The sequence below is a fragment of the Schistocerca gregaria genome, chromosome 1 (assembly GCF_023897955.1).
Source record: "Schistocerca gregaria isolate iqSchGreg1 chromosome 1, iqSchGreg1.2, whole genome shotgun sequence".
In the NCBI taxonomy this organism is placed as follows: domain Eukaryota; kingdom Metazoa; phylum Arthropoda; class Insecta; order Orthoptera; family Acrididae; genus Schistocerca; species Schistocerca gregaria.
Genome location: NC_064920.1, coordinates 186,513,657 through 186,537,229, shown reverse-complemented (window position 1 = coordinate 186,537,229; position 23,573 = coordinate 186,513,657). Strand labels below are relative to the sequence as shown.

Genomic DNA, 23,573 nt, shown 5'->3' with positions numbered 1-23,573 from the left:
AAGTGATCTTCCCCAAGGTCGTGGTCGCAGGTCCTAATTCTGCCATGGGCATGGATGCGTGTGATGTCCTTAGGTTAGTTAGGTTTAAGTAGTTCTAAGTTCTAGAGAACTGATGAAGTCAGAAGTTAAGTCCCATAGTGCTCAGAGAAGTTTGAACCATTTTGAAGCCAAGGTCGGGTGGTAGAAGCGACTCTCGAAGAAGATCACTTTAGCTTCCGGAGAAATGCAGGAACACACGAGCCAAACTGATCACATGGCTTATCTTTGGAGGTACACCGTTCAAAAGCAGTCTTATATTTACACCGATGTGGCAAAAGTCATGGAATACCTCCTAATATCGTGTCCGATCTTCTTTTGTCCTCCGCAGAGCAGCAACTCGACCTGACGTGGACTTACGTCTTTTGGAAGTCCACTGTAGAAATATTGTACCTTGCTGAAACTCCTTGGCAGATTAAAACTGTGTGCCGGACCGAGACTCGAACCCGGGACCTTTGCCATTTGCGGGCAAGTGCTCTTCCATCAGAGCTAGCCAAGCACGACTCACGCCCCATCCTCACAGCTTCGTTTCTGCCAATACCTCGTCTCCTACCACGCTGCCTCTATAGTCCTCCATAATTGCAAAAGCGTTGCCGGTGCAGGAATTTGTGCTCAAACTGATCTCTCGATTCTGTCCTATAAATTTTCGATGGAATTAATGACGGGCAATCTAGATGTCCAGATCATGCGCTCGAATTATCCAGAATGCTCTTCAAATCAGCTGCGAACAATTGCGGCCTGCCGGCCGGAGTGGCTGTGCGGTTCTAGGCGCTACAGTCTGGAACCCCGTGACCGCTACTGTCGCAGGTTCGAATCCTGCCTCGGACATAGATGTGTATGATGTTCTTAGATTAGTTAGGTTTAAGTCGTTCTAAGTTCTAGGGGACTAATAACCACACCAGTTAAGTCCCATAGTGCTCAGAGCCACTTGAACCATTTTTGAGCCGGCCGATGTGGCGGAGCGGTTCAAGGCGCTTCAGTCTGAAAGTATTTCCAGGAATATACTCTTTGAAATACCCAACGTAGCAGGTGTAAATACTTATACCGAAACCAATCTGCAGTTATAAGATTCGAAGGACACGAGAAGGGAGCAATAGTTGAGAAGGAAGAAAGGCAGTATTTTAACCTCTACTATATGATATTTAATCTCTATATGGGCAGGCAGTGAAGGAAACCAAGAAGAAATTTCGAAAAGGAGTTACGGTTCAGTGAGAGAAAATAAAAACTTTGAGGCTTACCAACGACATTAAAATTCTGTCAGAAACAGTAAAGGTTGAATGAATAGTGTACTGAAAAGGAAATGAAAGATTAGAAAGGTAGAAGAAGAGTAATGCAATTTTGTTGAATTAAGTCAGATAATGGTGACGGAATTACATCAGGAAATGAGAAACCAAAAGTAGTAGATGAGATTTGCCGTTTGGTCAGTAAAGTAACTAATTATGGGGGAAGTACAGTAGATATAAGGACTCTCCCAATGAATTTCAACCTGGTATTCGCCTTACCAACAATTAATTTTACATAATCATTCCACTTCAAATCGTTCCGCACTCATACTCCCAGATATTTTACAGAAGTAGCTGCTACCAGTGTTTGTTCCGCTATCATATAATCATACAATAAATGATCCTTCTTTCTATGTATTCGCAATACATTACATTTGTCTATGTTAAGGGTCAGTTGCCACTCCCTGCCCCGAGTGCCTATCCGCTGCAGATCTTCCTGCATTTCGCTACAATTTTCTAATGCTGCAACTTCTCTGTATACAACAACATCATCCACGAAAAGCCGCATGGAACTTCCGACACTATCTACTAGGTCATTTATATATATTGTGAAAAGCAATGGTCCCATAACACTCCCCTGTGGTATGCCAGAGGTTACTTTAACGTCTGTAGACGTCTCTCCATTGATAACAACATGCTGTGTTCTGTTTGCTAAAAACTCTTCAATCCAGCCACACAGCTGGTCTCATATTCCGTAGGCTCTTACATTGTTTATCAAGCGACAGTGCGGAACTGTATCGAACGCCTTCCGGAAGTCAGGGAAAATAGCATCTACCTGGGAGCCTGTATCTAATGTTTTCTGAGTCTCATGAACAAATAAAGCGAGTTGGGTCACACACGATCGCTGTTTCCGGAATCCATGTTGATTCCTACAGAGTAGATTCTGGGTTTCCAAAAACGACATGATAGTCGAGCAAAAAACATGTTCTAAAATTCTACAACAGATCGACGTCAGACTTATAGGTCTATAGTTTTGCGCATCTGCTCGACGACCCTTCTTGAAGACTGGGACTACCTGTGCTCTTTTCCAATCATTTGGAACCTTCCGTTCCTCCAGAGACTTGCGGTACACGGCTGTTAGACGGGGGGCAAGTTCTTTCGCGTACTCTGTGTAGAATCGAATTGATATCCCGTCAGGTCCAGTGGACTTTCCTCTGTTGAGTGATTCCAGTTGCTTTTCTATTCCTTGGACACTTATTTCGATGTCAGCCATTTTTTCGTTTGTGCGAGGATTTAGAGAAGGAAGTGCAGTGCGGTCTTCCTCTGTGAAACAGCTTTGGCAAAAGGTGTTTAGTATTTTAGCTTTACGCGTGTCATCCTCTGTTTCAATGCCATCATCATCCCGGAGTGTCTGGATATGATGTTTCGAGCCACTTACTGATTTAACGTAAGACAAGAACTTCCTAGGATTTTCTGTCAAGTCGGTACATAGAATTTTACTTTCGAATTCAATGAACGCTTCACGCATAGTCCTCCTTACGCTAACTTTGACATCGTTTAGCTTCTGTTTGTCTGAGAGGTTTTGGCTGCGTTTAAACTTGGAGTGAAGCTCTCTTTGCTTTCGAAGTACTTTCCTAACTTTGTGTTGTACCATGGTGGGTTTTTCCCGTCCCTCACAGTTTTACTCGGCACGTACCGGTTTAAATCGCATTTTACGATTGCCTTGAACTTTTTCCATTAACACTCAACATTGTCAGTGTCGGAACAGAAATTTTCGTTTTGATCTGTTAGGTAGTCTGAAATCTGCCTTCTATTATTCTTGCTAAACAGATAAACCTTCCTTTTTTTTAATGTTCCTATTAGCTTCCATATTCAGGGATGCTGCAACGGTCTTATGATCACTGATTCCCTGTTCTGCACATACAGAGTCGAAATGTTCGGGTCTGTTTGTTATCAGTAAGTCCAAGATGTTATCTCCACGAGTCGGTTCTCTGTTTAATTGCTCGAGGTAATTTTCGGATAGTGCACTCAGTATAATATCACTCGATGCTCTGTCCCTACGACCCGTCCTAAACATCTGAGTGTCCCAGTCTATATCTGGTAAATTGAAATCTCCACCTAAGACTATAACATGCTGAGAAAATTTATGTGAAATGTATTCCAAATTTTCTCTCAGTTGTTCTGCCACTAATGCTGCTGAGTCGGAAGGTCGGTAAAAGGAGCCAATTATTAACCTAGCTCTGTTGTTGACTGTAACCTCAACCCATAATAATTCACAGGAACTATCCACTTCTACATCACTACAAGATAAACTACTACTAACAGCGTCAAACACTCCACCACAGGTTGCATGCAATCTGTCCTTTCTAAACACCGTCTGTACCTTTGTAAAAATTTCGGCAGAATTTGTCTCTGGCTTCAGCCAGCTTTCTGTACCTATAACGATTTCAGCTTCGGTGCTTTCTATCAGCGCTTGAAGTTCCGGTACTTTACCATCGCAGCTTAGACAGTTTACAATTACAATACCGATTGCTGCTTGCTCCCAGAATGTCCTGACTTTGCCCCGCACCTGTTGAGGCTGTTGCCCTTTCTGTACTTGCCCGAGGCCATCTAACCTAAAAAACCGCCCAGCCCACGCCACACAACCCCTGCTACCCGTGTAGCCGCTTGTTGCGTGTAGTGCACTCCTGACCTATCCAGCGGAACCCGAAAACCCACCACCCTATGGCGCAAGTCGAGGAATCTGCAGCGCACACGGTCGCAGAACCGTCTCAGCCTCTGATTCAGACCCTCCACTCGGCTCTGTACCAAAGATCCGCAGTCAGTCCTGCAGATGATGAACTCTGCTTTCATCCCGCTAGCGAGACTGTCTTTACTAAAATAAGGGCTGGTTGATGGTAGTTGAGATATCAAGGAATAGTCAGTTTAGTAATGGAAGGAAAAATGGATGGAGAAAGCTGTAGGAATTTATTTTGCATGTGGAAATGAATGTAGGCTGCTGCAATAATTTTTCAGAGATGAAGAGGCTTGCACAGAGCAGACTAGCGCAAAGAGCTGTATGAAACGACACTCAGGACTATAGACTATAACAAACGCGTTACTGGTTACGGTAAAAGCACATTGAGAGGATTAGTCAGAGCATTGGGGATCAAATGACGAGTAAAATCCAATTATATTTGTGGCGAACCAATACGTAGTGAAGAGTGTAGACACAGAGACATGGGCCTTAACGTTCACAAATTGTTCCTGGACATTCGCGAGAGGAAGAGACAGCAGTATTTGCACCCAGGAAGAGGCATCATGCATTTCATAATGAGACCTGAACCATACTCTGCCTACTTGCATAAAGTAGTCAGAAGACAATACGCCAGATGTGAATGACGAGATTTGGGGACACCACATCATCTTGTATTGCAGTGTCCCCTAAACAGTGGTATTCTTTGTCTATGTACACACAAATACTCCGCAAGTTAAATACAGTGCATCGCGCCGGCCGCTGTGCCCGAGCGGTTCTAGGCACTACAGTCCGGAACCACGTGACTGCTACGGTCGCATGTTCGAATCCTGCCTCGGGCATGGATGTGTGTGATGTCCTTAGGTTAGTTAGGTTTAAGTAGTGTCAAGTTCTAGGGGATTGATGACCTCAGATGTCCCATAGTGCTTAGGGCCATTTGAACCATTTTTGAACGGTGCATCGCTGAGGGACATTTAGCAATATTATCGATATTCTTTGCAAATTCCATTCGTATAATAAGCGAGGGAAAAAAATTCCGTCTGTATCTCTTTCTACACATCCTAGGGCACTAATGACCTGTTGAGCGCCCATAAGCCCCAACACACACTGTACACATCCTAGTTGCTCATATCATATCCTTACGACCCCTGCGCGGGACTGGTGGGATACCAACCAGACTGCTCCTCGTCATACAGCCTAACAACAGGGAGTGTGTGGGGGTGCGATTTCTTTCCATAGCAGGACCCCGTAGGTTGTCATTTGCGGCACCCTCACAGCACAGCGGTATGTCGAAGATATTCTAGCACCCGCTTTGTTTTTTGTACTTCCTGGCATGCCATTCTGGACTTACACTTCAGCAAGCCTGCCAAACCCTACCTTGGTCAAGAAGATCTCCGGATCTGTCACCAGTTGAGCGCGTTTGGAGCTTTATGAGCAGGGCCCTCCGACCAGCTCTGACTCTGATGATCTAACGCGCCTATCGGACAGAGTTTGGGGCGACACCTCACTGGGGGAAATCCAACAGCTCTGTCAACCAGTGCCAAACTGAATTACTCCTTGCCTAAGGCCAGAGGTGGACCAACGAATTACTGACTTGCTCAATTTGTGAAAGTCTTCCAGTTGTTCTGAAATTGGAATCATTTGTTTGTCTGTACATGTACATCACATTTACCCATTTACGCCCCTTTCGGATAATTCCTTCGTGGTGTGTAACTGTTTCTGTTTTAGATTGTATTTCCATGTACCTAATAAGGTGTCAAACTGTTCCTATCATTCCATAGTGCAGTGCCCCTCGATATCGCTGATTTACTTACTCTCCACCGACTGACATACTGAACGATAGGGTATTGTGTACCAGTAACTGTTCCTCCCTTCCTCCCCCCCCCCCCCCTACTCCCGCCCAGAATTCTTTAAAACTTCTTCCTCGCATAAAACAGCTTCGTAAGCCTTGACTGCTTGCCCGCGTAGATGTGAGTACAGCCAGAGCTCGTTTTGTCCACAGCGTGCTTCAGCGGGCAGCCCTCGACGGCGCCGTGGCATGCTCAGCTCTACACGTCCACCAAGGAGCGCCACGGGCACGAGTACGCATGCGCAGCTGCCCTGCTCACTCATCGGTACCTTCTCACTGGTAAGATTCCTTCCTTCATTCATTCATTCATCGTTCCCGTAGACCCCATTTACAAGGACAAAGTTCAAGGATGTGGAACGAGTCAAGGGAAAGACTAACGAAAGTTCAGAAAACCAGAGAAACATAATCCATACTGTATTAAAAATAAACTGCCACTATAGTGTATAATGGTACTCACGCTAATGGCGTCTAAAGTTCGTCGTACGAAACCTTCTACTTCGGAAAAAATTGCTTCGGTTTAATCATCAGCTGCAGTTCATCTGCGATTTTACTTGATTAAAATGGTATTTTTCAAAGAAAATATACTGAGACCTACTTATAGTCCACTACTAGCCATTAAAATTGCTACACCACGAAGATGACGTGCTACAGACGCAAAATTTAACCGACAGGAAAGAACATGCTGTGATATGCAAATGATTAGCTTTTCAGAGCATTAACACAAGGTTGGCGCCGGTGGCGACACCTACAACGTGCTCACATGAGGAAAGTTTCCAGCCGATTTCTCATTCACAAACAGCAGTTGACCGGCGTTGCCTGGTGAAACGTTGTTGTGATGCCTCGTCCCATCACGTTTCCGACTGATAAAGGTCGGATTGTAGCCTATCGCGATTGCGGTTTATCGTATCGCGACATTGCTGATCGCATTGGTCGGGATCCAATGACTGTTAGCAGAATATGGAATCGGTGGGTTCAGGAGGGTAATTCGGAACGCCGTGTTGGATCCCAACGGCCTCGTATCACTAGCAGTCGAGATGACAGGCATCTTATCTGCATGGTTGTAACGGATCGTGCAGCTCCGTCTCGATCCCTCAGTCTACTGATGGGGAAGTTTGCAAGACAATGACCATATGCACGAACAGTTTAAAAACGTTTACGCACCATGGTCTATCCACTCGGAGACCATGGTTGCGGTTACCCTTGACGCTGCATCACAGACAGGAGCGCCTGGAATGGTGTACTCGACGACGAACCTGGGTGCACGGATGGCAAAACGTCATTTTTTCGGATGAATCCAGGTTCTGTTTACAGCATCATGATGGTCGCATACGTGTTTGGTGACATCGCGGTGAACGCACATTGGAAGCGTGTATTCGTCATCGCCATACTGGCGTATCACCCGGCGTGATGGTATGGGGTGCCATTGGTTACATGTCTCGGTCACCTCTGGTTCGCATTGACTGCACTTTGAATAGTGGATGTTACATTTCAGATGTGTTACGACCCGTGGCTCTACCCTTCATACGATCCCTGCGAAACCCTACATTTCAGCAGGATAATGCACGACTGCATGCTGCAGGTCCTGTACGGACATATCTGGATACAGAAAATATTCGACTTCTGCCCTGGCTAGCACATTCTACAGATCTCTCACCAACTGAAAACCTCTGGTCAATGGTGGCCGAGCAACTGGCTCGTCACAATACGCCCATCACTAGTCTTAATGATCTGTGGTATCGTGTTGAAGCCGCATGGACAGCTGTACCTGTACACGCCATCCAATCCCTGTTTGACTCAATGCCCAGGCGTATGAACGCCGTTATTACGGCCAGAGGTGGTTGTTCTGGGTACTGATTTCTCAAGATCTATGCACCCAAATTGCGTGAAAATGTAACCACATGTCAGTTCTAGTATTATATATTTGTGCAATGAATACCTGTTTATCATCTGCATTTCTTCTTGATGTAGCAATTTTAGTGGTCAGTAGTGTAAGTGTGTATATTACATTTCAACAAAAACTGATTCAATTTGACTTAGAACATAAAAATGCCCTAAAACATATGCGTAATGTAATTTTTAACGTTTCAAACAATTGCGATTTTAATTTAAAGATAGTTTATTATTCTTGTTATTTCTGTTCTGATTATTAACGTTCAAACAGGGGAAACATTAACCGTGCGACAGGTAGTGCACTATTTTCTAAAAGTCACATGATCTTTTTTTAGTCGTAGCACTGTAACTGGATTACGGTATCTCTTTCACATGAGACGTAGAGATAGCATATATTTTTATTCACTTTTGTTTTGAAGTTTTCTTCCTCTTCTTCGTGTACGATTCCTAAGTGTGTCGCGTATGCGTGTTACGAAACAACATTTTCACAGTTGTCATTTTTAGTTTCTCCTTGACATGGCCTTTCCGGTGCATTTCTTGACATTTCGTCCTAACGCAGAAATTTCGCTACTCATTGGTGTCTCATTTTGCGTTGACAGATCCTTGTCTTTCGTAGATTTTTTTCCGTTGTTTTAACTTTCTTTCTTTCCCGTTGTTCCCACTTTGTAGGTGCGTGCGCGATGCGCCTTTTATCATTCTGGTCATAAGTTCATTTATTTTTTACTGTGTACCTCATTTGTCTATGAATGACTTAAATGCCTCTGGCCTGCGTTTTGGAAAACACCTGAAAATAAAAGAGTACCAAGTGCAGCGAGTGTGTAGTGATAATAACGATCACGATGACAATAATAATAGTTTCACTATCCACAAAGAAAAAAATCTGCAATATCGCGTGCGCACAGTGGTTGAGAAGGGTTTGTCGTTTCCGTAACTTTAAAAATTATGCCGCTTTTTTGAAAAAGTATTCACATCTTTGGTGATTTCTAAAAGCATCGTTTGATACATTCTACGTTTCAGACGGCAGCTGTTTTAAAGGGAGAACTGCCAACAATTCGACTGACGCCTCGGGGTTCGTCGTGGCTCTGGGGAAGAAGGTGAAGAGCCTGCAGGCGAGAGAGACAGGCTCTCAGATTCTAAAGGTATGACGCACAACATCGGAAATCGAAAGGTGTCAAAGAATTAATGTAATTTGTAATTTGCAGTTAAACGAATGGCATTTCTCTAAATTTGCTTTAGTTACAATGCAGCATGATTCACGACCCCTGAATAAAATTAACTAACTTGGATCTTTTACAAAATTCTTGACCATTCGTGGCCACTTGTTGAAATCTTGCCTTTTGGCTTTCGTTCGGACGCTTCAGCAGACGTTCGCTTAATGATTTGTCTGACGTTTCACCAGTATGAATGGCTGGCATCTAAAGGTGTTGAAATAAAAGAATTCCGTATTTTGACAGGTGGTAGTATGGACAAAGTTTAATGGGAATTTTTTTTGTTTTGGCCCATACTATCAAAATACGGAATACTTTCTTTTTAACACCGTTGTTTATTAGTAAACGGCTAAAATCGCCCGGTAGCAGTTGTAGTTTGCCTATGTAATGACCAGGGACAATTAAAAATTAGTTAACAGTATTTCGTTTAATTACTGGCCGATTTAAAGAAAAATAAAATTTTATAATCTGCTCATTACGGTGTATAATCTCACATTAAAGATTTACACATTACGTCAGATATTAATGTTAGAAATTGAGCATGTCTTCAGGTAGCGTAGCTCACGGGACTGATGCATCCACAAAATATTGAAATAAAAAAAAGTTTATCGCTTGCTAAATTTTCGCTTTGCATTCAGCAGAACTTTAGCATTAAGGAAGACGTTTGAATTTTTCATTTCTTCAGTCATTAGATTTTTACATGGTTAACGTCATGTCATTGACTAATTTGTAAAGTAACCAGACATTTGAAGCTGTTTTATGCACGGAGTTTGATTCAATAAAAAACTGGGGTGGAGGGGGGGCGGCGTTAATGATGCACCCTCTACTGCTCTTGTAGTTCGCCACAAGTAATGGAGCGAGGTCTTTGACAATGCCAGCCGCTCATGCTGGGGCAGCGTCGGAAAAATCATTAAGCAGACGTTTGTTGTATCGTTTGGTTTGACAGACTCTGACGCAAAAAGTAGCAGAACAGCCTGAAAATTTTGCTGTTTTGAAACAGGTAAGTAACACTGCAATAGCGAATATAGTGCTCTGTAGACCCCCTACTCGATGGTGCATGGCCATATCATAACATAAACATTAGCTAAATAAACCCCAGCACCGCAGCCATCTTATTACGTTCTTATTTGATTCATGGCTATAATTTTCAGCAACTACTGTATTATTTTTTCAGGATAAATTTCAGTCATCAGTTGCAAATAAATTTTAGTACGCTTTACCGGTTTCGACAGTTTAATCTGTCATTCCCAGAAGCATAGTTTAGCAGACAGCCAACGTATTCTTCATAGAACAATAACGCCATGGTATGTACAGAAATTTACATATTGTATGGCATTCATAATTTACAGTAACTGAATGACGTATCTGCTAAGCTAGCAGCAAGGAACATTCCTTGTTTCTAGCACAACAGATACCTCGCTGATGTCACTCAGTTATTGTAAATTGTCAAACAGTGTTTAAAATAAATAGTGTTTAAAATCTACATCTACAACTGCATTTATATTCCGCAAGCCACCCAACGGTGTGTGGCGGAGGGCACTTTACGTGCCACTGCCATTACCTCCCTTTCCTGTTGCAGTCGCGTATGGTTCGCAGGAAGAACGACTGCCGGAAAGCCTCCGTGCGCGCTCTAATCTCTCTAATTTTACATTCGTGATCTCCTCGGGAGGTATAAGTACGGGGAAGCAATATAATCATATACAATATGAAAATTTATGTACATACCGTGGCATTATATTTCTGTGAAGAAGATATTAACTCTCAGTCAAATTAAGATGAATTAAATTGTCGAAACCCGTAAAGCATATTAAAATTTATTTGTAAATGATGACTGAAATTTATCCTGAAAAATTTAGTACGTTCTATTATGTCATATTTAGTTTGGTGGAGTTTCGAAGCATAAGCGCGTAAAAGCACTAAGACCCTTCCTTCGGGGTTCGGTTGAAGGCTTAGATGATTGACGTTCTCTTACATGTCTCAGGGAGACTTTCCATAAAACTAATACGGCCATTTCAGTCAGTGACGTATACAGATATACTTGGATATATGGAGACATCCATCCAGCCTGCTGTCTGAAAACTCAGACTACGTGTTATCACTTGAACTGTACAAAGAGGCGACGGGAGGACGACGGGGTCCACAGATCGTCTTCTCCGGACACTTCCTCCAGATGACGTCGCTGTTGCAAATCATGCTAACCACACTCCACTCTCTAATCAAAATCATATTTAATATATTACCAGAGGTGATGTACTTTCCTTTGCAGACGCAGAGGTCGTTTCAGTCCTCCATTAAGACTATTCCAGGCCGATTGTTAATAACGTATGTAAAAAAGACGCCGTTTTCAGTTGTCTTACATTTACATACTAATAGTCATCTCGCTCTGAAACATTATCTTACTGTGGCCCTATTCTTCCATACCTAATGTGATTAGCCTCCTTTTCTTTAAGCAAAATATTCTTTAAATTTGATCTAAAGTTTTATCGGTTAGTGATTGTCAAGTTATATTAATTTCATTTGTTCTTAGCTCGCGGAGTATTTGACCGACAGAAGCCTGTACAATATATCGGACGGTTAGTGTTACACAGAATACAAAAGACTAATCAGGTAGTGTAAGCAGGAATATAACACAAAAGTATTTTGAGAAAATTTCCACATGGTGTAATGTACACCTGCTCTCTTTAAACGATCATAAATTTAAGATATTTGGGAAAGAACCATATAGCATCTGATAACTAGATATGTGGTGAACATCTTTATCTCGTCACATCACACTGTAAATAGTGGCAATATCAAGAAGCGATATGAAGTGAGACGAACACGTAAAACCAGTATTAGCGAAAGAGAACGGAAGACTTAGATTTGTTGGAAGAGTTTCGGTAAGGCGGCGTGTATCTTTAAAGGATCTCGCATGCAAGACGCTAGCGCGACCAATTCTAGAGTAGTGTTCTAGTGTTCAGAGCCCTTAACAGGTAGGCGTGACATCAGACGTCGAATGAATTAAGACACATTCTACTAGAATCTTCACAGGTTGATTCAGTCCATTTGAGCTTGTAACGGGAACATTCGGGGAAGTGAAATCGTAAATTTGATAATAAAGATGACGTATTCTCGCTGTTAGTTAAATTTATAGAACTTGTATATGAAGAAGACTGCGCGAGCATTCGACTAAGAACATCGTATGTCTCAAGTAGTCATCACGAGATTAAGATAAAATACACACACCAAAAAAAAGTTTTGCATCACCTCGGTTCCAAGAGTTCCGGAACCTGTACAGAAAATTAGAATAGAAATCAACATAAACATCATTTCCACCCTTTTTATTGCTCATAAAATCCACACATTTCATGTTGTACCACCATACAGCGAGACCTTCAGAGGTGGTAGTCCACACACCGGTAACTCTAATACCCAGTACCACGTGCTATTGCACTGATGCATGGCTGTATTCGTCGTGGCGTACTATCCACAAGTTCAAGGCACTGCTGGTCCAGATTGTCCCACTCCCCAACGGCGGTTCGGCGTAGATCCCTCAGAGTGGTTGGTGGGTCACGTCGTCCATAAACAGCCCTTTTCAATCCATCCCAGGCATGTTCGGTAGGTTTCATGTCTGGAGAACATGCTGGCTACTCTAGTTGAGCGATGTCGTTATCCTGAAGGAAGTCATTCACAGGACGTGCACAATGGGATCGCGAATTGTCGTCCATGAAGATGACGAATTTTGGATGTATTCCAATCTCCGCGTTCATCTACAGTCATTGCTCTCTACAGCTCCCTCTAGTATCATGAGTGATTCCTGATGTCTTAACAGATGTCCTATCATCCTGTCCCTTCTACTTGTCAGTGTTTACCACATATTACTCCCTCTCCGATTCTGCACAGAAGCTCCTTATTCCTTACCTTATCAGCGTCCGCCTGTAGCACCACATTTCAAATGCTTCGATTCTCTTCTGTTCCGGTTTTCCCACAGCCCATGTTTCACTACCATACAATGCTGTGCTCCAGACGTATATTCTCAGAAATTTCTTCCTCAAAATAAGGACTATATTTGATACTAGTCTACATGTATTGTGGAAGAACGGCAGCACATTCGTCAACGTTCTAACACATCCCAAATATGTCAGATTCAGGAATGTTATTGTCCACGAATCATTGCTTCAGTGATGACCGGGTGTGCTGTCATGCTGATACAAATAACCCTCATTTCCAATTTGTTCTACAGTACACACAATGCTGTTCACATCGCTCCGCATTTAGCGCTTTCGTAAGCACAATAAGGGGACCTCACCCTAGCCACGGAAAACACCCCCATACCGTAATACCACCGCCTCGGTACTGCACTGTCGTCACCACGCATGACAGCAGGTAATATTCTCCAGACATTCACCACACCGTAGCCCTTCAATCGGATTTTCACAGATTCATCACTCCAAATCTCTAGTTTCCAGCAAACCACTGTCTAGCGGCGTCACTCTTTACAGCATCTCAAGCATCACACAGTACTGACTACAGAAATGTGTAGCTTACCAGGAGCTGCTCTGCCATTGCACCCTGTTGTCAATAGCTCCCTACACAGCCATTGTGCTAGGTGGACTACTGGCAGCACTTTGGAACTCACGAGTTAGTCCTTCTGCTGATTTCATGCAACTTTTTACGTGCTCCCTCCGTTGTGCTCGACGGTCCCAGTACGTCAGAGTATGATAGCTGTGGCTGTTACCTCTTGTTTCCACTCCACAATTACAACAGTCTCCCTGAACAGTTTTAAAAGAGTTTAAATGTCCCTGACGGCTTTGTTACTCTGGTGACCTCCAATGACCCGTTCACGATGGAAGCCACTTAGCTCGCCTGACAGACTCATCTTCCTGTTGCTGCCTCTCTACTGACGGCACAGTACTCTCCGTCTACTTTTATACTGGCGGGTCTGCCTCTCGCGACATGTACTGGTCCATTCAGCATTACACACGGGTGTCAGGATACACTTGATCAGACAGAGTGTATGCAAATGCAGGTATTTTCATTTCACAAAAGAACGTCTTCAAACTTCCAGCACTGTATTGAGTAGTGTAAATCGCATGGTGGAGGGCATTTCCAACGACGTTTATTACTTTCCTAGCCATTTTCCCCGAATATTTACATTGTTACATTTACACTAACACAATCATGATTTCGGCTTCAAAGTGCCATTATCAAGTGTTTTCTGTAGGCAGGTTAGACAATAACTGTGAAATACATAACAGGTGATATTACTGTATAACAATCCATATTTCTAATGCTTACTTACAAGTGTTATAAATTGCCTAAGATGGCATACTGTCGTATTAGAATACACTATTAAACACATTGTCAAAGAGTCGGTATTCCTGGCAAAGCCTACTGCTTTCTTTCATTACTTATTCACATTTTCACTAAAAAAGTCATTCACTTCACATTTTTATTCTTATTTCTTTGTTAGTTACCCTTTTGTTCCCCACCACGGCCACACCCCACTATAATAGCCTATTCTTCATTTCACTAGTAATCTTATAACAACCCCCCTCCCCGCCCCCATCCATCCTTACGCTTTAATGCCACATGCCTACAGTCTTCAATGAATGATTTATAGTACTCTAGACCTTCTGTTTCTTCTGAGTTGTTTATTACCTCTCTAAGAAGCAATTATGATCAATAATGTTACATTTATCTTTGTTGTTAAGAAATAGGAATAAACGCACTTCGGGCTTTCATATGTGGTAGCTGATTGAGTTGTTAACATGACTATGTCATATTTACGTCATATAAATAAGATGTCACTACTACAACATCTAAATAAGATTTATAGCTCCAAGTTTACAGCCATATACATCAATACCACAATGCACTCACGTTTGTAATTGTATCTCATCAACCATTAACAAATACTAGGATATCTCCACTTTTTATATCATGTTAAATTTAAATGTGTTGTTTAACATGAAATTTTTTGATTCTTTTATTTGCTTAAATGCTTGTAAGTAAATGTTATGTTTCACATACCTATGTTATTTGCACTTACTCCTAAAAATGGTTAAAATGGCTCTGAGTACTATGGGACTTAACATCTGAGGTCATCAGTCCCCTAGAACTTAGAACTACTTAAACCTAACTAACCTAAGGACAACACACACATCCATGCCCGAGGCAGGATTCCAACCTGCGACCGTAGCGGTCGCGCGGTTCCGGGCTGAAGCGCCTAGAACCGCTCAGCTACTCCGGTCGGCGCACTTATTCCTAATGTTCCAACATGTATAACAGGATTTACATGCCTGAAGATACGTACATCATAAATATCGCTTCAAACCTCACTGGTTAATTAATGAGTGAGTAGAATAAGTAATTGTACTGTACTGTATTAATTCTGAATTGAGGCAAAATTACACAACTTAGAATTGGCCATGTGTTAATTTTGCGTGTAAAGCTGTATATTTACCTACTAAAATGTACTTTAAACAACATCAGTTACTAGCTAGACTTTTATATTTATGGATGCAGTGAATATTATCGAGAGGTTTGTTACTGTTTGTGTTTACGTGCACATAACTTCATTGTACACAAGATAAACAGGTACTGCAAAGATGTAACAACCACCAAAGAAAATAAATTGTTCCTAGCCTTTCCTGTCCTACCGGACACTGAGTCCAAAGACGACAAAATTAAAAAGAAGTGACGTGCTTGTAACAGGAATTTCTTTGACCAAGACAATTTGACACTTAGCCAACTGTTATTCAGTCAAGATGGTGTACTCAGTACTGAAACAAAGCAGTAGGCTCTGCCAGAAATATCGACTCTTAGACAATGTGTCCAATAGTCTATTTTAATACGACAGTATGTCATCTTAGGCAATTTATAACTCTTATAAGTAAGCATTACAAATATAGATTGTTATACAGTTGTTTCAGCTGTTATGTATTTCACAGTTATTGTCTAACCTGCTTTCAGAAAACACTTGATAATGGTACTTTGAAGCTGAAATCATGATTGTGTAAGTGTAAATGCAACTCTGTAAATAAACAACAGTCTTATGGCAGCACTGACTTTAAAGAAATGTATTACGATTGTGGCCCCGCATTATGAAAAAATTGTTTTCCCTGAAGGTTATGTTATCTTTATAGCACCATGTACGAATAATAAACCTGTAATGTTAGAAAATGTAAAGCGCCTCGTGTCGATAGGTCTCGCGCGTCGATCTACAAGACGGGAGACGCGGCCTGGCGATCGTGGAACTAAAGGTACCGGCGGTTCTGGGAGACAGCGCGGCAGCCGTGTGTCTCAACACGGCGAGCCAGCGGCCGCTAGCTGACGGAGTGCCTGCCGTGGTAAGCTCTCTCTCTCTCTCTCTCTCTCTCTCTCTCTCTCTATATATATATATATATATATATATATATATATATATATAGGGTGGTCCATTGATAGTGACCACGTATCTCACGAAATAAGCGTCAAACGAAAACATTACGAAGAACGAAACTCGTCGAGCTTGAAGGGGGAAACCAGATGGCGCTGTAGTTGGCCCGCTAGATGGCGCTGCCATAGGTCAAACGGATATCAACTGCGTTTTTTTTTTTTTTAAATAGGAACCCCCATTTTTATTACATATTCATGTAGTACGTAAAGAAATGTGAATGTTTTAGTTGGACCACTTTTTTCGCTTTGTGATAGATGGCGCTGTAATAGTCACAAACGTATGAGTACGTGGTATCACGTAACATTCCGCCAGCGCGGACGATATTTGCTTCGTGATACATTACCCGTATTAAAATGGACCATTTACCAATTGCGGAAAAGGTCGATATCGTGTTGATGTGTGGCTATTGTGATCAAAATGCCCAACGGCCGTGTGCTATGTATGCTGCTCGGCATCCTGGACGACATCATCCAAGTGTCCGGACCGTTCGCCAGATAGTTAGGTTATTTAAGAAAACAGGAAGTGTTCAGCCACATGTGAAACGTCAACCACGAACTGCAACAAATGAACAAATGATGATGCCCAAGTAGGTGTTTTAGCTGCTGTCGCGGCTAATCCGCACTTCAGTAGCAGACAAGTTGCGCGAGAATCGGGAATCTCAAAAACGTCGGTGTTGAGAGGATTGTCGTTACACGTATTGCTAAATGCAGGTTGACGGACATCATTTTGAGCATTTATTGCATTAATGTTGTATTTACAGGTAATCACGCTGTAACAGCACGCGTTCTCAGAAATGATAAGTTCACAAAGGTACATGTATCACATTGGAACAACCGAAATAAAATGTTCAATCGTAAATACGTCCTGTATTTTAATTTAAAAAACCTACCTGTTGCCAACTGTTCGTCTAAAATTGTGAGCCATATGTTTGTGACTATTACAGTGCCATCTATCACAAAGCGGAAAAAGTGGTCCAATTAAAGCATTCATATTTCTTTACGTACTACACGAATATGTAATAAAAATGGGGGTTCCTATTTTAAAAAAACGCAATTGATATCCGTTTGACCTATGGCAGCGCCAGCTAGCGGGCCAACCATAGGACCATCTGGTTTCCCCCTTCAAGCTAAACGAGTTTCGTTCTTTGTAGTTTTTTTCGGTTGACGCTTATTTCGTGAGACATTTGACCCGGTCATGATCAACGGACCAATATATATATATATATATATATATATATATATATATATATATATATATATATATATATAATTCTTCCCTCTAATCCCTCTAGTCTACAATCTACACTGAAAATCATCAATACTCTTTGTAGCATGCCATATCTTCACCATCTCTATGCGCTCGTCTTTCATTAACACTCTTTTAATATGTCTTTTCTCATCACCCCTTTGAGCTCGTCTTCTCGTTACTTTGTGAGCTAGGACCTATTTCCGATATCCAGAGAAAGGAAGCTGCTGTGCTCCGAAGAGAATGGGCCGATTTTCAATTTTTTTTTTTGGGGTCGGGGGGGGGGGGGGGGGGGGAGGGAAGCCTGGGGTGCGTCATCAGTCCTCTGAGTAGTTCACTGCGGCCTGCGACGAAATCCTCTCCTTTACCAACTCTTCATCTCTGAGCAATACCTGTAACCAAAGTTCATTCTTTGTTAGATGTACGCCAGTCTCTGTCTTATCTCAAAGTCTGTACCTACAGCTTCCTCTAGCATCATAAAAATTATTCTCTTATGTCTTAACGCATGTCCTGTCATTCTGTCCCTTTTTCTTGTCACTGTTCTCCATAGGCCATTTTCCTCTCTGGTTCTGTGGGGAACCTACTCATTCCTTGCATTAGTATATCACCTCATTTTCAACATAGTTCTACGCAGCAGATTTGTATCGCTTCGATTCTCCTATTCTCTTCTCCGGTTTTCCTACACTGCGTGATTCACTGCCGTTCAATGCTGTGCTCCAAGCGCACATTCCCAGAAATTTCTTTCTCAAACTGAGCCCGACGCTTGATACTAGCACACTTCTTCAGATCAAGAATGTTTTCTTTGCTTGTGCTACTCTGCTTTTTATGCCCTCCTTATCGACGTGTAGGTAAGGGGGTAAGCTCGAAAGGAAACTTTTTTATCGTCACTTATGTATGAGCAGTTCTGTGTCAAATATTTTCTGTTCCTACTTAATTAACCTAAAATTAAAGATTACACTATATCAGCAATTGCTGCTCAACCACCTTCTCCACATGCGCATACACCATAATTACTCTACCACGCAAACATTGGGGTTACACTCGTCTGGTGTGAGACGTTCCCCGGGAGAGGGGGGGGGGGGGGCAGTGAGGTCCGAACTGAACAATAACCCTGGGTTCGGTGTGGGGCGGCGGTGGGGTGGGTGGACTGCTGTAGCCTGTTGTGGCGTTGTGTACCACTGTGGGCTATGGCAGGGACGAAGCCTCTCCGTCGTTTCTAGGTCCCCGGTTCATTAGAATACAAAACTGATGACAAAGAGAAAGACTCAATTTGTTCTGTAATATACACGCACTGCAGATTTTTGGACTACCAAATAATGTTCACCAGTATGAACTTTCTAAGACGATTACACTCCATCAGAAACTTGAAGAAATAAGCAAGAAGAAAGTTTGTCTAGTGACTAATAATATTAGTAATACATACATGGTGTTTCAAAAATGACCGGTATATTTGAAATGGCAATACAAACTAAACGAGCAGCGATAGAAATACACCGTTTGTTGCAATATGCTTGGGACAACAGTACATTTTCAGGCGGACAAACTTTCGAAATTACAGTAGTTACAATTTTCAACAACAGATGGTGCTGCAAGTGATGTGAAAGATATAGAAGACAACGCAGTCTGTGGGTGCGCCATTCTGTACGTCGTCTTTCTGCTGTAAGCGTGTGCTGTTCACAACGTGCAAGTGTGCTGTGGACAACATGGTTTATTTCTTAGACCAGAGGATTTTTCTGGTGTTGGAATTCCACCGCCTATAACACAGTGTTGTTGCAACAAGACGAAGTTTTCAACGGAGGTTTAATGTAACCAAAGGGCCGAAAAGCGATACAATAAAGGATCTGTTTGAAAAATTTCAACGGACTGGGAACGTGACGGATGAACGTGCTGGAAAGGTAGGGCGACCGCGTACGGCAACCACAGAGGGCAGCTAGTGCAGCAGGTGATCCAACAGCGGCCTCGGGTTTCCGTTCGCCGTGTTGCAGCTGCGGTCCAAATCACGCCAACGTCCACGTATCGTCCCATGCGCCAGAGTTTTCACCTCTATCCATACAAAATTCAAACGCGGAAACCCCTCAGTGCCGCTACCATTTCTGCACGAGAGACATTCGCTAACGATATAGTGCACAGGCTTGACGACGGCGATATGCATGTGGGCAGCATTTGGTTTACTGACGAAGCTTATTTTTACCTGGACGGCTTCGTCAATAAACAGAACTGGCGCATATGGGGAACCGAAAAGCCCCATGTTGCAGTCCCATCGTCCCTGCATCCTCAAAAAGTACTGGTCTGGGCCGTCATTTCTTCCAAAGGAATCATTGGCCCATTTCTCAGATCCGAAACGATTACTGCATCACGCTATCTGGACATTCTTCGTGAATTTGTGGCGGTACAAACTGCCTTAGACGACACTGAGAACACCTCGTGGTTTATGCAAAATGGTGCCTGGCCACATCGCACGGCCGACGTCTTTAATTTCCTGATTGAATATTTCGATGATCGTTTGATTGCTTTGGGCTATCCGAAACATACAGGAGGCGGCGTGGATTGGCCTCCCTATTCGCCAGACATGAACCCCTGTGACTTCTTTCTGTGGGGACACTTGAAAGACCAGGTGTACCGCCAGAATCCAGAAACAATTGAATAGCTGAAGCAGTACATCTCATCTGCATGTGAAGCCATTCCGCCAGACACGTTGTCAAAGGTTTCGGGTAATTTCATTCAGAGACTACGCCATATTATTGCTACGCATGGTGGATATGTGGAAAATATCGTACTATAGAGTTTCCCAGACCGCAGCGCCATCTGTTGTTGACAATTGTAACTACTGTAATTTCGATAGTTTGTCTGCCTGAAAATGTACTGTTGTCCCAAGCATATTGCAACAAACGGTGTATTTCTATCGCTGCTCGTTTAGTTTGTATTGCCGTTTCAAATATACCGGTCATTTTTGAAACACCCTGTACAAGACTGTGCTAATGTGACACCCATGAGAGTTAAACATTTCTGTCACTTACAGATGGCGACTTTCAGCCCTACAGAAAACTCTGCACTGAAGCTGCTGTACGTGAACGTCGTAGATTCCGACAAGTGTCTAGTCGAAAAACCAGGGTTCAAGACATTCTTATCAGATGCTAAATTTTGCGCCGCCGACAAGAAGGGTAAGTCTATAGAGTCAATTATGGCAGCCAGTTCAAAAAAGCGGGAGAGTAACAATTCTAAATTAATTGCAAAGACTGCGTCTTATCACCAGCTCCACCTTACTAACACAAGTGTTGCAATGAACAACGCGACAGCGCTACTCTGTGCAGGCTCGATAACAGCGCATTCTTTTATGATTATTAGGAACTTAAGTAACAAAGAGTTAGTAGGAGTACCTTCTCACAAATACATTTACAGCCTTCAAACATCTATAAACGTGGAAAGTGAGCGCGCTTGCGTGAACAGCCGATTGAGGTGGTGCGGTGGTGAGACGCTGACGTCTTTCGTAATGGATGAGACGTGCGTCAGTCAACAGATCTAGCATATGCTACTGGGACGACAAAGCATACGGCTGAATATTGATTTGGTACAGTAAGCTGCTGCAATGTAGATAATCTCAATGTAGACAAGTGTAATCTGCTGCGAATACATAGAAAGAAAGATCCCATATCGTTTAGCTACAATATAGCAGGTCAGCAACTGGAAGCAGTTAATTCCTTAAATTATCCGGGAGTACGCATTAGGAGTGATTTAAAACGGAACGATCATATAAAGTTGATCATCGGTAAAGCAGATGCCAGACTGAGATTCATTGGAAGAATCCTAAGGAAATGTAATCTCAAAACAAAGGAAGTAGGTTACAGTACGCTTGTTCGCCCACTGCTTGAGTACTGCTCAGCAGTGTGGGATCGGTACCAGATAGGGTTGATAGAAGAGAGAGAAAAGATCCAACGGAGAGCAGCGCGCTTTGTTACAGGATCATTTAGTAATCGCGAAAGATTTACGGAGATGATGAACTCCAGTGGAAGACTGCAGGAGAGACACTCAGTAGCTCGGTACGGGCTTTTGTTAAAGTTTCGAGAACATACCCTCACCGAAGAGTCAAGCAGTATATTGCTTCCTCGTACGTATATCTCGCGAAGAGACGATGAGGATAAAATCAGAGAGATTAGAGCCCACAAAGAGGCATACCGACAATCCTTCTTTCCACGAACAATACGAGACTGGAATAGAAGGCAGATGCGATAGGGGTACTCAAGGTACCCTCCGCCACACACCGTCAGGTGGCTTGCGGCGTATGGATATAGATGTACATGTAAAAACTGTTACGGAGGGTGATGAAAAAAGTATTCCAACTGGTGAGAGGTGGTAGTGTGGACGATAACAAAAAAAATGAAATCCAGTAAACTTTGGACTCTGAAGTGCACGGTTTAACAGCTATTAGCGCACGTCCGTCTTCGCTGCTGTGAAACACATTTTTTCTGCTCCAGGCTCGTTGTTATTACGAACGACCTACAGAGTGCAGTAAATAAATGAGGACACGTTCCTTTGTTATTCTCCATAGATACAGCATGCAGTGCTGTTACTATAAACCGTATTTACATTTCTCGGTGAGTGCAGCGATAGCGTTAGTTCTCATGGAACCAGTTCGTGTTTTGATAAGATGGTTAAACGCGTTTAAAAGTAAACTAAATCAGTCATGAATCAGAACTTTGGGTTGACTACATCAGTGCATTACTACGCATGGTCCTGTTGAAGTTGGTATGCCGCTACCTTCCTCCGACTTCTGAACTGACTCACACAGCCAGTTACAGGGTTACCTACAGTCTAGTTTCGATTCTGAACCACGGTGCAACTTGGCATTTTTTGCATCAATAAACACTGCCAGAGGTGAAGGAAGCGAGAAGTGACAGATAAAAATGCTAGGACTGATCAAGGTTAATCCGATACCTTTGGATTTTTAATCAGATACTTAACCACTTTTTTTACAATGCAGTAATATATTTGTTCTTATCATTATAATGGAAGACTATTATTCTACACGGGAAATGGCAGACGTGATCCTCTGTAATGGTCTGGCAAATGGAACCAATGTAACAGCAAGCAGATTACGTTAGAATCTCTGCTGTTTCACAGTAAAAGAATGTGTTCTCATTTGTTTACCCACTTGTTTACAGAATTCTGTAGGTCGTGTGGTATATATATAACCTATCAATATGTATGTTCTTGAATGGAATGAGGATGTGGGTTTTTATTATTTTATTTAATTTTGGTTTCACTGCAAAGATATGCGAAGGTACGGATCGTTCTTGTATCTTACTGACACAAAAATGTAACGTGAGATCCTGTATAATTATTGAAGTTACGTAGACGAATCCGTGCTAAAAACAGTTAATCATTATAGGCTACAAACAAACATACAAAAAGTATTAAAAGTATTTCACCATTTTCAATACATAAGGACCCACGTGTGATTTAATTTTGTCTTAGTTCAGGCCAAGTCTGTGTCCTATTGCACGTAACGTAAATCGTCCGAGTAAATCGTTAAGTACTTTGAAAATATCTGTTTCCTATAGATCATACATGAAAGAAAAATTATCGCGATCTCCAGTGTCGCCTGTGGATAGAACGGGATAATAATTATGATGATTTGAAATTGCCGCTTAATAGCGGCCAATTTTCGCCGTTCTGCAATGTTCAGCATGCTTCCGGCGCGGCGTCTGAAATTCTTTTAAAAATGATGGGACAAGCAAACGTGATGTGTGGTGCAAGTTACAGTTAAAATTAAGAACAGCAATACCTTAGATAAATAGTGGAGCTCATTGCTCAAGTAATAAAACATCTATACACCGTATTATGTAGATTGCGCACAATGGCGTCCGATCCGAACAAGACAAAGCAAGAGAGAGTCTGGCGCTTTTTGTCTCACACCGATACCAAACAGAACAAAGATAGTAATAATACTTATGTTATAGATAATAGTTTT

General features: G+C 42.4%; 1 protein-coding gene across 3 annotated transcripts in view; it reads left to right on the top strand.

Moving 5' to 3' along the window:
- The window catches only part of LOC126336406 (serine protease 53-like), a 182,217-nt gene that overhangs the window by 95,814 nt on the left and 62,830 nt on the right, over positions 1–23,573 (top strand). For all 3 annotated transcript variants that reach the window (XM_050000108.1, XM_050000101.1, XM_050000113.1), the window contains 4 exons: positions 5,996–6,121; positions 8,750–8,871; positions 16,128–16,271; positions 20,625–20,766. In XM_050000108.1, coding sequence (XP_049856065.1) covers positions 5,996–6,121; positions 8,750–8,871; positions 16,128–16,271; positions 20,625–20,766 — 534 coding nt within the window. The remainder of the gene's footprint in view (positions 1–5,995; positions 6,122–8,749; positions 8,872–16,127; positions 16,272–20,624; positions 20,767–23,573) is intronic.